Source organism: Plectrocnemia conspersa, unplaced genomic scaffold (assembly GCF_051122295.1).
Source record: "Plectrocnemia conspersa isolate PC_06_02 unplaced genomic scaffold, ASM5112229v1 ptg000008l, whole genome shotgun sequence".
Classification (NCBI taxonomy): domain Eukaryota; kingdom Metazoa; phylum Arthropoda; class Insecta; order Trichoptera; family Polycentropodidae; genus Plectrocnemia; species Plectrocnemia conspersa.
In genome coordinates this window covers 5,087,187-5,102,298 of record NW_028277172.1, presented here as the reverse complement: position 1 = coordinate 5,102,298, position 15,112 = coordinate 5,087,187, and the positions used below count along the sequence as shown (strand labels likewise).

The 15,112-nt window shown below is 33.3% G+C and overlaps 2 protein-coding genes across 3 annotated transcripts in view; one reads left to right on the top strand and one right to left on the bottom strand.

Annotated features, from left to right (window-relative positions):
* Positions 1-15,112, top strand: part of homer (protein) — a 36,909-nt gene that overhangs the window by 2,207 nt on the left and 19,590 nt on the right. Inside the window, exons 2-6 of one of the 2 annotated variants that reach the window (XM_088191086.1) lie at positions 2,620-2,776; positions 2,846-2,977; positions 3,047-3,244; positions 3,319-3,387; positions 3,493-3,665. In XM_088191086.1, coding sequence (XP_088047212.1) covers positions 2,620-2,776; positions 2,846-2,977; positions 3,047-3,244; positions 3,319-3,387; positions 3,493-3,665 — 729 coding nt within the window. The remainder of the gene's footprint in view (positions 1-2,619; positions 2,777-2,845; positions 2,978-3,046; positions 3,245-3,318; positions 3,388-3,492; positions 3,666-15,112) is intronic. The other variant, XM_088191087.1, reaches the window with a different exon arrangement.
* LOC148232785 (uncharacterized) lies at positions 4,050-5,460 on the bottom strand. The gene is made up of 3 exons (XM_088191088.1): positions 5,381-5,460; positions 4,578-4,811; positions 4,050-4,513 (listed from the first exon to the last, which is right to left on the bottom strand). The coding sequence occupies exons 1-3, from the start codon at positions 5,393-5,395 to the stop codon at positions 4,220-4,222; spliced, it is 543 nt and encodes a 180-aa protein (XP_088047214.1). The 5' UTR covers positions 5,396-5,460; the 3' UTR covers positions 4,050-4,219.

Genomic DNA, 15,112 nt, shown 5'->3' with positions numbered 1-15,112 from the left:
CCTTGGTAACAAAAAAATATGAGCTTCTGTTTTAAATATTATAGTAATTACTAACAATCACCAAACATTTGGTTTAAATTTCTGCTGAAACTTTAATTTCCCTAGTATGTTAACAACTCCTTTTTCTATTGGGATATAAATACATCAAAACACTTTTGTCACTTTCTTATCTGACGTAAAACATTCCTCGTTGAAAAAACAATGCTGTTAATAAATGTAGCGCTGCAAGCGTTGATGACTTCACTGTCATATATTGTGTGGTACTCACTCTAGCTGCAGAAAGCTAATACTATTTGCATTTTATTTTCGTCAAAGAACATATTGAATTGTCTATAAAAAAGCAATTTAATAGATATTTATTTAAGTGACCGGATTCCTTTATTCAACATATAAGAAAGTTTGGCTTCTATTTTATTGATTTATTTAAATAATATAGCTAATTGTTTATACACTAAACAAATATAATCAAAACATACATTTAAACATACACAAAATATAAAAATATAAAGACTTTAATATTATAATATATTTTTAATGCATAAAGGTGTTTATTTATTCCATTGATGAAATATTAATCCTAGTCCTAGGAATATTATACAAATTCACACCTCCGTATAAAGTTCCCCTGGCAGTACTCGTTTTCTAATACATATCTATCCTTAAATTATCTAAATTTTTAGTATTAAATCTATGTACATCTTTATTTCTTATTAAATATTCTGGTACAATATTATTTTCTAACTTATATATGAATACTAAAACATTCATCTTCAATATTTCTTGAATATCCAACAATTTGAATTTTTCAATCATACTTTTACAACTAGTAAATATATTATTATTTAAAACTACTATAATTGCCCTATTTTGTAATTTTTGCAACATCTCATCTAATTTAATAAGCATATATAATATTGTTGCACAATAATTGAAGTGGGACAATATAATACTATTGTAGATTTTTTTTTAATATTTATAATTTCCTAGATAATATATTTATTTTTTTAATTATGTAATTTTAATGTTCCTTAAAATTTCATTTTTTTTTTATCTATTCCTGAATATTTTATATTGTCAACTATTTATATTATAGAGTTATCTATATTTTTATTTATTATCTAGCATTGTAATTAATAATCATACATTTAGTTTTATTCTCATTTATTTAAGTACCATTTTCTAACCATTTTCCTATTATACTTAATTCATTATTTACCACTAGATTTTGGCACCCGTCAAATTGACAGGTTTCTGTTTTATATTATGATTAGATTTGTATTTTTCTGGGTTTTATAACGACTTTTTATATTTAAACAATGCAAATATGTTAACACTATTTTTATTTTCAGAAACTTATTTTTGAAAATCTGGTCACTATATACCTATTTTTAATGACACCCGTTAAATTGACAGCTTTATACCTGTAAACCTAGTGTTTAGTTATCTACAACTTCTTTAACATATTACCTATGCATTAAATTAAAGATTCATCTGCAAAGAGATTTATTTAACATTTTTCTGTTTTAATAATTATATCATTTACCCCTTATCGCATGCTGTGCCATATATGGCCTCACAAGTTAATTTTTAAAATCTCTTTCTTCTGATTATTTTTTACGAATACTTTGCTATCAGGCATCAAAACCAGAAACTGCTTAACCGTTGGTAGTCATTTAAAGTGCGCTAGTTGGTAATGTCACTTTGCTACATATATATAATTTTTTCGTTAAATGTTTAAAAAAATATATATCGAGATACAATATACTGATTAATTTTACAATTATTATTATATCATGAATTAATTTTCTTTATAAGGTCATATATGGCACTACATTGCCATATGTCACTCCATGCACTAAGTGCAATAAATATGTATGGCCATATATGGTACTACATGCAGTATTCTTTATTTTATGGTAAAATGGATCCAAACAATTTTTATTGGCACAAATATTTTTTAACATATTTAATACAAGCGAAGACGAATATTTGTCATATGATACCGAATTTGCTATCTTTCGCAAAACAATAAAAAAAATCTGTACCTCATATAATAAATAAAACATGAAGAAAAGAAACATAGGGATCAGAAAAATCCATCTGATTTTTAATAATATATATTTACTACTGACAAAAGGTTTATTTAAAAGTTATTTTTTTTATGTTTTCATTTTTTTATTAAATTAATTTAATTTGTGTTTTTTTTGTTCCTAATGCATAGAGTGCCACACATGGCTCGATAAATATTGTTATTACTGCGTGCAGTGTCATATATGGCCCAATATTTTTTTTTCAATAGAAATTTAAATAATCAAATATTTTTTTTATTATTTTTCCTCGATATTTCCTAACATATTTTATAACATACATATATTTTTCGCAGCAAAAAAGGTATGTGTGTTATAATGCTCGAGTTATTAGAATTTTTTGTATTTTCGTATAAATATATTTGCCCATTCCTTTATTTTTGAAGTATACAAATCTTCACATTTGTTCCAATTAAAATTCCAATCTCCGATTAAAATGGTATCCATAATCTATGAACTAAATTCATACATGTGTATTTCTTTTTTTGATTATCACAATGAAAATCATCTATAAATCTATTTTAACTCTCAGGGAACAACCGATCTTCACTTGCAAGGCTCACGTCTTCCACATCGATCCTAAAACGAAACGAACATGGATGTCGGCGTCGACCACCGCCGTGTCCGTCTCTTTCTTTTATGACTCTTCGCGAATGCTTTATAGGATTATTAGTGTGGAAGGAGCAAAGGTACAGTAAAACCATTGTAAATTGTGATACGTTTGTTTTTATTTTAAATAACCAATGTGAATATTTCAGGCTGTAATCAACAGCACGATTACGCCTAATATGACCTTCACGAAAACATCTCAAAAATTTGGACAATGGTCCGATGTGAGAGCCAACACTGTATACGGCTTGGGATTCTCTTCGGAATCGGAGCTTGGAAAAGTATGTAATTTCATTCAATTTTTCTTGATATAATGTATGCTTGTATTTATTATATAATTTTGATTTTAGTTTATCGAAAAATTCCAAGAGGTTAAAGAAGCAATCGGTCAGCAACAGCAGACGACTGGTCCCGGTCGGGGCCACAACAACGGATCTTGCGCCGCCACTCCCGTCACTAGTGCAAACGCTAGTCCTTTGAGTCACCGTGCGGCACCTACTGAACCCGATCATCTTCTCGAACCGCCGAATGGACTTCCATCGTCGCAGGTGATTCTCTTTTAGATAATTTATTTATTAACATTAACCGTACAATTAGTTAATAATACTAATCTAATTAGCAGATGGGAAAAACTGTAGAGAATGACGAGTTGACGCATCAGAGAGCCCATTCTGTTTCGTCTACCGTTCAGGTTTGGTTATATGCATATTAACGTGATAGATAATTTATTAATGCATCTTGAATGTTTTTTGTTGTTTTTAAAAATGTGTTTTGATTATTTTATGTTTTTTCATAGTCGGCTAATGAATCTCCGCAACACGTGAGCAGCAAGATTCGAAGCAGCGGAAGGGCAGCTTTGCCTTCAGTCGGCGGAACGACCAACGTAGGCGGTGAGCTGGACTCGACGGCCGATATCCAACAGCAGCTGAAGTACGAGAACGAAAAGCTGAAGTTGGCTTTGGCTCAAAGGTTAGTGATATTATCTTAATTAAATTTACAAAAATAATAAAAAAATATTTTATGAGAATGGTTCACTTTCACTGTGATTAGTAGAAATGGATATTTGTATTTTTAATAAGTTTTGAGATAATTTTTTTGCTAAAATAATACTTTTTCTCTATATTGTCATAAAAAATTAAAGCATATTTTATTTTATTTTATTTTGAAGACAGACTTTGCTTTTATGCTCCAATGCATTATATAATAATAGGAAATAGGAAGTTGTAGCGCATAATGGTAATGCTCTCGATATAGAAAGTGACTTAATGGAAAGTTATCATTGAATGCATATATTATTAAATAAATAAAACGATCAACTAACATATTTTTTTAATAATATAATTTAATAGTAATTTTCAACAATTTTTTTGGTATTTCATATAATCAACATTAAAATATATTACGCTCTATTGTAATATCACATCAGATCTGGATAAGTAGCTCGCTAGCCTTTTTCTCCATTTAAAAAACTGCGTAGCTTAATCTTAACTTATCTACGTTTATAATATTAGTTGAGGTCAGATTTAATAAGCGGAGTGAGCTTCTTCGAATCCACCGCCGTATCCGTGAGACTGTGGGTACTCGTGGGCGAATTCCTGGGTGTGATGGGTCTCTTTGGGTGTTCCGATCTTGTGGACGACGGCGTTGAATCCGTTGTGCTTGTCGGCTTCGTATTGAACTACGCGCTTGGTTCCGTCGGATTCGACTAAGGAATAAGATCCCTTGACCTTGTCTCCGTCGCGGGTCTCCCAGTGTTCCTTCTCGTCTCCGGTGTGAGTGTCTTTCACGGCATAGTCGAAGGCGTATTTCGGATGCGCCTATAAATAGATGTCGTTATAGATTTTAAATTAATTTTAGAAGGATATAGGAATTCGATCTTACGTGGTAGTCAATCTCATGCTCATCGTGTCCATGTTCCTGTCCGCCGTAGCTCTCGTGTCCACCATAGCTCTCGTGTCCTCCGAAGCTCTCGTGTCCACCGAGGCTGGCAATGCTTCCGTAGTGCTCTTCGCCTCCTAAATGCTCTCCTCCGTAATGGGCAGCTTGAAAGTGTTCGTATTCGGCCGAAGATTGTACGAACAAGTTCGTGAGGCAAAGAGCAATGGAGAGGATCACCTAATTTAATTAAATTGTTTTAACATTTAATTGTATGTGCTTGGTATTTATAAAAAAATGCAGATGTTTTAAAATATGATTATTATGATTGCCTCATTATGAAATTATGAGCGCATATAAGATATTAATACATCAGTCAAACTATATTGTGTCTAAAGTGCATTCGTGTTAGATACAGCTATTTATATTTCACTAGATTTATATATTTATTAATTATTAATTAATTCAACTGCTCAAAAATATTATTGTTGTATGTTACTGAATGATGTTTTTCAGATGCTACAAAAATTCTTTGGGGAAACTTATATTAAATAAAACGGTATGAAAATATAAATATGCGTATATCACGATATGAATCCGAGTGACATATATGGCACAGAAGGAATTTCGTGTCATTTTTGACGACGTGCATGAAAGCCGCAAAATCTCTCCTCATGCGGCGGAAAAAAGCTCAGAGAATTTCTCAAAGGGGTTTATATATCATAGGGGCGAGCGAGCGAGGGTCTCACTATTAGCACGGTCACACTTGTTGTTGTATTTTTATAAATCACTATTCCACGATCACTCACTTGCTTGGAATGCATCTTGGATTTATTGGATTGGTGCTACTACTTGCTGGTCGGACGACTGAAGCCGATGGACTGATGATAGAAATGGTCAAAAATGGCCATTTATATACGAGTGGCGTTCGTGGAAACGCCGCGGAAAATCCTTTCTCCTTCGCTGGCTACGATGCGCATACAGCAGACACGCTCTATGCTTGTCGAAAATTGAATAAAAAAGGTCGAAAGCCACCGCTCATCTCTGGGGAACTACGGGCGTAGGGTGCCGTATATGGGTCAGTGGGTTTGCGATGAAAACCGCGGCGTAGGGCTTTGAAAATCTACATAACGTGCTCATCGAGAGTCGAACGTACAACAAAGCTGTTTATGATAATAAAAGTATTGTGTTTTTATGCGAAGGGAGTGTCTGAAATTTATGGCATCACTGCTGCGCTTTCTTATAACGTATCGATTTTCCGAGCTATCCTCGGAATTAGTTTGTTCTGCAAACTAACCCAAGCAGCTGGAAAATGTGTGTGTGTTTGGTTGTTTGGGCGGAAAACAGGTGTGCTTGAGCACGATTTCACACATGGCATCATCTATCATACTTACGCGAAATTATATTCTCAACACCCTTTCGAAAATCCTCCTCTAGCTCCCGCAACTTGCGTAAGTCTCTCATGAAATATTGGTGTATCAATTATCAGATTTAAGCCATACGGGCGAGGTAGTTAAGAGTATTTTAGCATCTTGTCAAAAAGGACATCAAGTCCATATATATTTTTTGCCATCCAATTGATGTTTTTCTTTAAAGCGTTTTTATTCTATATCTTCTCCAAATCGCTCGACATCGACAGTATTATGCCCGTGGCTTCCTTGATTTGATTCTTATCGAAATTACGAGGGTAGGTCAATAAAACAATAGAAAAACACATTATTTTGGGTTGATTCATTTTTATTTTTCAACCTAGTCTCCTTTTAGCTCGATACACTTCGCACAGCGTTTTTCAAATATTTTCAAGACATCCAAAATGTAAGATTCCGAAGGCCCTTAAAATAGGCTTCTGTTTCGGCCTTCTTGTTCGACGTGAATATTTTTCCGGCGAGCCATTTTTTTATGTTTGGAAACAAGAAAAAGTCGCTGAGGGCCAAATCTGGTGGATGCGGCAACAATTCGAAGCGTAATTCATGCATTTTATCTTGATAGAAGAGCACTTTCTTCTTGTCCAAATGTGGGCATAATTTTTTAAGTTTTTCGGTTAACCGGACCAATAACAACGCATACTCTCATATATTTATCGTTCGTTATTTTTCCAAGTAGTCAATGTGGATGATTCCGCGTACATCTCAAAAAACCGTATTCATCACCTTGCTGGCCGCTTTCACCGTCTTCCCTTCTTTGGAACCGGATCGTTGCCAGAAACCCTGTTTCGACTCTTCCTTTGTCTTTGGAGTGTATTTGTGGACCCATGCTTCATCAACGGTTATGTATCGATGCAGAAACTAAAGGATTGCGACGGAAAAGCGCAAAATCTTGCCGATATCTTTTACATCCCACTTTTTCGTGAAAAATTGAAATCACTTAGCCATGTGCTTTGGCCGCAATAAGTTCGCGCACTTTGACTCGTCGATCACTTAAGACCATATCGTGGATTTTGTCGATCGTTTCTGGCGTAGTCACCGTAAGTGGACGTCCCGAACAATGTTCATCACTTGTCAATGAAAAGACGCGATGGAAGTGGCTGACAATTTGACAGCAGTCTAGTACTTTTTAGAAACTAACTAGTTTCGATATTACTAGCGCAATTTATTAGATTTTCTAAGGACTTATTGACCTACCTTCGTACTACTGACAATATGGGAAAATATGATAGCTATCCTTATCGATATTACTACGGACTTCTAATATGAAGTCATCGGTCAAAGTATATTCAAACCGAATTTTGGTCAATAGGAGGACGTAAACACTATTATCACTCTCAGAAGTCAAAAATTCACGTCAAAAGCAATAAAATCGTGTCGGCGCCGTCGCAGTAGGAATGCTCGGTATCGAGCGTTTCCGCTGCGACGGCGACGACACGATTTTATTTCTATTGACGTGAATTTTTTACTTCTGAGAAGGGATAATTGTTTTTTGTACTCTCCTATTGATAATATTTTTTTGGCCAGAAAAATCTGTTATTTTATGTAATAATTATGACTTAATGAAATCGAAATATTAAAAAAAAGACCACTGAATGGCTAACTTTTGTTTCCCTACCTGGAAAAAGCTGAAATAACTAATAAGTAAAATGATAATTCTCTATTTTGCATTTTTTCAGTTGCTCTTTTGTAGAATTATTCTACAAAAGAGCAACTCAAATTTGCTAAAAGGTATATAATTTATAGTGTAACTTTCATATGTAAATCGTGTTTTTTTTTATTATTTAAACTATTACGAAAATCTGAGATACTCTATATAAGTGAGTTAGATTTATCCCTGTGGCTTCCTTGATTTGATTCATCCACCCTTGGGGAATTCGTCCCCTTTCTCTTATTCACTCGGCGTACAAACCTTACGGTATAATAGTTATTCTACGGTACTATGAAATATGAAACACTAGATGCATTGATATTTTTGAAATATTACTTTTTAGAAAAAAAATAACAGCAATGAAGATCTTTTTAATAAATTTTACTTTGAAATTAAAAAATATATATTCAAGTTTTATGCATGTAGTAATGTTATTTAAAAAAATCCCGAAACCGAACCGGGTACCTGGTTAATTTATGAAAAAATACCATAGAACCGGGTAATGAATTGGCTGGGTATTTGGATGCCCTTATTATCATCTTAGAAGACTTAATTGTAGATAGAATTTGCACTTCCTTTCGATCGTAATTCCTAGGTCTTTAGTGAAAATCTAGCAAGTTTATTTTTATCTTAGTTTAGTAAGAAAACTCCACTGGCAACAAAGATATGGAAAACGACTTTTAACATGATTTTCCGATGCTGAAAGGTAAAAGTTGTCATCAGATCATTTCTATTAGAAATCCATCAGTGTAAAGACAAGTCAGAAATCATGGGCATGCAACAAATTTTAGAAAAAAGGAATTCTACGGGACTCCCAAATAAATTAAATACTCGTTTGACAAGTAGTTACAAAATCTTACGAACTCACGGCTATAAATAACTTTTAAATAACTAAATTTGGTTTAAAGTTCTTGTAGCGAAATGTCATGAAAAATCTTGTCAAAAGCTTTATCAAAATCTATAAAGACGGTATCCACTTGAACTCCTGTATCGTTGGATTTGCTGGCAGTGGTTGTAAATATGTCCGTGTAGTATTATTTCAAATAATACTGGCTTAAGTATCACCCTTTTTTATGAATTGGTGTGATTTGTGCATTTCCACTGGTTTAAAAAGACGACGTTTCGAGAAATAAATAAAAAATGTGTTTTATGCAATTTATTGTGAACTCGATTAGCGGTCACAGGAACGGGGCTCGTTGTTAATATAATTCTTAGATTACCAAAGCAAAGATTAGAGTAGTTGAGATAATCGTGAACAATTTGTTGTCACTCAATTACTAACTTCCGGTGGGGGGCATTTGCCTCCTCATGAATTTGGCCAGAAAAATGATTTTCATTTAATGAAATACCATGAATTTTATTGAAATAGAAATATTAAAATAATGACCACTGATTGGTCAACTTTTACCCCCCCCCCCTGGGAAAATCTGAAATGATGTCCCTGATTCTAAACCAGAAATTATCGGGTTATCCTCCAAAGAAAAAACAAAAAACGTCGAATCTGTTCCCGAAATATTTATTAAAACATGTTATTTCAGTGAAATCATATTGGAATATATTTTCACCAGTAGATATATATTTTTACCAGTGAAAATATAATTTATCTGACATGTTCTAGTAAAATTATATTATTTCGAATTTTCCATACGTAGTAATATGTATATACATTTATTTTCTTATCATTATTTATTTACATACGACGTATAAATGTTACAGTGAATATGTATTTTTAGGTGAAGGAAGTGATTTTAAGTGAATAAAGCAGCATATAATTATTACTAGAGAAATTATATGCTGCTTTAAAATATCTATGAAACTCAATTTGTCAGTTGCGAAACATACATTTGCTGTTCAAACCCAAACCTGTTAACATTTATGGTTGTTCTTTAAACTTCATTTAATAAATAAATTTATGTTTTATTTTTTTTAATTATTGTAAATTACTTAAAACACTAAATTAACGACCTAATCTGGACTTAATGACCCTTCGAAATTGTGTTAAAATCCCCCACCGATGGATTATGTAAATTTTCACGTTAAACGCTTAGAAGTAATACAGAATATTTTGCTACTATTTAGATTTTATCTGAGCGTTTTTAGTAATCTTTAGAACAGAAAGAGCTTTTTTTTTTTTTTTTGGTTGTTTAAGTTTGTAAATTTAAAGAATCTGTTGTCGTCTTGTAATGTATTGTGCGCGCTCATTACATCTGTATTTTTATATATATTCATTTTTTAATTTAATGGATTTTTTGACTACGGGTTACGATATTTTACCAAGTCACTGCATTACAGATAATTAATGTCTTTAGAAAACTTACGTACCTTGACATTCAAGTCACAAACTTCGACACGATAATTTAGGAAAAAACGCCTGAATCTGACACCAGGCAATAAACGTAATAGGTATTCATGATGCATTGGATTAAACTGTTAATGTAATTACATCAATCAGATGAGAATAACGTATATTTTAATTACTAATAATGAAAAAAAAAATAATAAGTAAAATATCTTTTTTTTGATTTGTTTTTGTCAAAAATGTGTCATTGATAATTTGTTTTGCTTTCGTATCTCTCGTATAATATGATATCCAAAGTTTCACATTATTACCCCAGCGAGAGGTAATTAGTCTTCATATGCGAGGTCATGGGTGGAAAGGGTTAAGTGTTATCCCAAATCGGTAACGCTGCAATGGAGAGCCGCATTAATTAAGATATATAATTCAGGAAGTTGTTGCTTAATTCTCGCCTGATTACCCCGAAATTTCGCCCTCGGAGCGCTTGCAAAATTGAAAGCCGAACCATTAATATATTATCTGGAACGTACGACGTTTTCTTTGGCCTCGAGTCTATCCGTCGCTTGATCTCAATCAGATAAGTCCGTCACAGTTGCAAGATGCAAATTTTCGCCATAGCACCGGTGATTAGAGTCATCAGTCGGTGCAACCGTGTGGATTGATCAAAGGATGCGAGACTCGTTCTACTTAAGACGTTTCCTCTCGGAGATGGACCGGGATTCACGCCATCATTAATTATGCGTAATAAAATTTAGATTGCTTTGTATACTGCAATACATTAATCACCATCACGTATTGCGATTCTTCCAAAACGCCGAGTAATGTGACAGAGTGCAGTGTCATCGCCGTCAAGATACACATCTGTAACTTTCTGTGTCGTGGTTATAAATTGAATTAAATAAAAAAAAATATGCTATGGTAATCAAAAATTGATTATGGTATCCGGCACTTTCGGTTTATCGCGTTTTAAAATTGTCATTATGCAGTGGCCATAAGCCAAATGGATCTTTGAATACGTAATGTGAGAGTGGTCGTTTTTTTTGAAGTACTTTTCGTCGTATTTATCTTCTCTTGTGCGCCTAACAAAGGCCTCTAATATGGTCGAGCTATTTGCAGGCTAGATTTGTTTAAATGATCGCCGTTCGAAATAATGTAAATACAGAGTGACATCATTGATGTTCAGAACGAGATCATCGCGAGCGCTCGCTGCTACTTTCGGTTGTAAACACATTATTAGTAAGTTATATTGGATATATAATATGAGAGTATGAGGGATATTCGGAGAGTGAAGAAAAGCTTGTAAAAATAATCGTCTGTGTATAAATGACCTTACCAATTCATGATCCCTCAAATGGAATGGATCACCAACTTGTTTTTGTTCATTATAATTATACATCTTTTCTTACTGATGAACTCGTTTAAAAATTTCTAAAATAATCTTTTTGATAATGTGCGTTTAGATCGATGACTTTATGGACACCGGCCAGAACTGTTGCCAGAAATGGGTAAAAAAATGCCCAATTCACGAAAAGTGCAAGCCTGTTGCTTCATTCATGAATTGGGCAAATTATCTGCCGAATACGTGAATTGCGTAGGAATTGTTTTGCTTTTTTCGCGCATTGATCAGAGTAGATGGTAGCGCTCCTGTGGTGTTTTCCGTAACTAGAATGTCATTTGATTATATAAAAATAAATCTCATTAACTACAGTGATGTGTGTTTTTAATTATCATTATTTTCCACTCAATCTCTGGTCCGTTTTAAAAATCAAATTTTTATATAGCGTAAGAAAGGAAGTTTATAAATATATTAAATTCATGTCCTCATTTGAAGCCCTTTTCAATTGATGGTAATATGAATTGAAGTTGCTCTGCCAATTTATCAATATTTTAAATTTGTTTGTTTATGCTAAATAAATTATCTGCTATAGATATTTTAAGGCCAAAGCCGTGTGACTGCAGCCAAAATAGACGTCGGAAAAGCTGCTAACAATTTGTTTTTATAGGCATACATCAATTACCACATATATAATATATAGAAATATTGCTACTGTTATCAGGCGCTGGAGTCGAATTATCGTCGATTGCGATCCGCTGATGTGTTGAGGTTGAGTCTCTAGAGCGTCTCTGTGATCAAGTGTCACGTTTTTTATATTGCTGGTTAAAAACAGTTCTGTTAAATCGCAGATGAGGATGTTGGCGGCCAATTGCATCGCTTCTTAGGCACACAAAATATGTTTATGCCTTAAAAGTAAGACTCAGATGACCTCTTCGGCGATCGTTAACAATGGGGTAAAAATAACAATAGTCCTTTTGGGCAGGATAGACCGAATTGTCTATTGTGTATCATTTTCACATAAAAGAGTAGTTTTTCGGTACTTATGGTTGTGAAATATTTATAACTATTAACGCAATTGTTTATTCCACAGCTCTCTATTCCATTACTTAGTTTGAAATGGTCGTTAGAATGAACTCTAAATTAATTGTGCAGGTGGTTGAAACTCCCATTGATTTTAATCTTCGGAACAGTAATTGTAGTCTTCGGAACAGTAATTTTCCTGCCTTGTCCATTGGTTACACTCCCTCGTGTTTTCCATTCTTAACCCTTACATACATTTTTAATACCGATCAAAACTTTCTATGCAACTGATAATAAATAAGTGTTCGCTCAAGTATGCATTAAATATGCGCACGCGCAATACATACGCAATAGTAATCTCGCTATCATCAGCGCATGAAAAAAGGTGCATAATTTATGGAATGATCTAATCAAATGTAATTTACGTAATATGCAGCAAAAATACAAACAATTTCTAGTGAACGATTTGTTGCTAATGTTCTAATAAGGACGACGAGGAAATGGTGAGGCAGCGCGCGTTCATCGTCGGCGGTGAAACCATTAAAGCGCTGGTTGCTCAGTAACAATCTCGATTCCCATCGCGTGTTTCCGGGAATTTCCGGAGCATAACTACTGTCGGAGTAATCCGCGAGATTAGTCAGATATCTCGGCCGCCCATATAACCCTTATCATCGTCTTCGTCACGGTTTGATGGGCGTTTTCATGGCTTGCCGGAACGCGAGAATGCGCCGCGCTTACTTTTGTCCGACGACGATAATAATTTTCCTTTCACCACCACCAAAGCACATCGCTATGCACTACTATAATATATAAGCGTGCACCTAGTAATCACACTGTTGTATCGCACGGTGATTTAAGGATGTTAACTTAAACCGTTCTGACCTTGTAGTGATATCATTATCATTTTTGGCGGTTATTTAGAGTTGTGTCTTATTTTTGAACCCTCTGTATCTGTTTGAGAACAATCATATTAAAACGAATATCATCACGATATTTTTTGTGTATTTTCGATACTTTTTTTTACTTTCATTTAAAGTGATTAATTGACTATTGGTAATATCTTAAACGATAAACAATAATAATTAATTGTAACTCACTTAAGCTTCTCGCATTCGGAGCAGTGAAAACGAAAAAAGCGACAAATGTTATGAGAGCAAAATAGATATTTGAATAAGACTCTCAATCCATAGTCATGAATAGCTCGTAGAAAACCTGGAATTAATATTTTTTATTCTATCGCTACGCAACTGCGTCATACGATTACTAGCCTGCATTCTAATGTATGATATTTATCGTTGCCGCAACTGCGTCTTTTTTTGACGCATACCTTTACCTTGACCCTTAACATGTGTTTCGTTTATGTATGTTAATATGTCAGATTATTGGCTCGTATACAGAAATATAGAGGTATTGGATTTCGATGAAGTTCTATCAGGTGTCATGCCTTTATGATGCGTGTATCTTTCTGTGTGTCACAATATGTTCTGTCTACGATTTTTCAAAAACTAGTCGATTTTTATTATTATTAATATGTACTATGTGGTCACGTTAGATGCGTGGTTTATCGGTCTAGCTCGGCGAGCTTGTTTGTCAGCGGTAAAATCCACATGTCGGCGATGAGAAATCTGAGATTTAGTGCGCTCGGGAAATGGAGGAAGACCTGGGAAATGGCGTCAGTGCGCTTAGCTAGAGTGTAATTTATGGGCTCTCCTTGTTGTTTCTTTATTTTTTTGGGTCTTTGCTGTAGAAGGTATGTGGGCGGTTTTCTGTTATGTTTTAATTAATTATTCTAACTAAGAATAAATACCAGGATTTGCCCTCGGGGTGGTTGTGAAAGTTACTACTAAGATATTATAATTATAATGTTAAGTCGTGCTCTCAGAATTAATTTATTTAATTAATTTACTTGCTAGATAAAACCATCGATAACGTGTTTTAATATATTATTTTTACAGAAGTAGACGAATCAATGGTTAAATTTACCGGTAAATTTTAATTATTAATTATTTGATAGATTAACTTTTTGGGTTTTTATGCTATGACGCTAGAATATATGTTTGATCATATCATCACATTTTTATTTGACAAGTTATTATTTAAACTAATATACAGACGACAGGTTGTATAATATATGGAGTAGTCCTTGCAGTGGTAGTAATTATTATTGCCTCTTAAAATGCAGAAGGTGTGTCGAAGCGAGTCTAGTCTCCGATCTCTGATCTCTGATCTCTGCTTTACCTGTGACAATGACTAAGTAAACAATAATTATGGAAATGCTAAAGAAAAATATATTTTTGATTAAAATAACAAAATTATATGCAATATTTTTGCTTTTATTTCATAAAAAAATATACAATGATACAATATTTTCTGACAAAAAGTGTCATTTTTTCACGCTACTTAAATGATTAAAATTGTATATATTGTTAATTATTGTATATATATATATATAAAAGTTTTAATATTTATTATGTTCGCACGATATTTTTACAAGCTTAAGTTATATTATTTTTAACCGTTGAAAACGCATGAACGCGAAAACGCGTGCACGGACCGTTATGTGTTAATGTTTATGGTTTTCAAATCTCGCGGCGATTTGTAAAACAATTTATTCAATTTACTCTTTTTACTGGGTAATTACGTAGGATCTATTTAAAAAAATTAAATAAACAGTTTGTTATATATTTTTACTGAAATCAAATATATGTAGTATTACAAAATGATTTGCCTATATATAGATTTATATAATATTAATATAAATAATGTTATTCTTTTTATAATGTATTTTTTCTACAATGGTACGAATCACTGGTG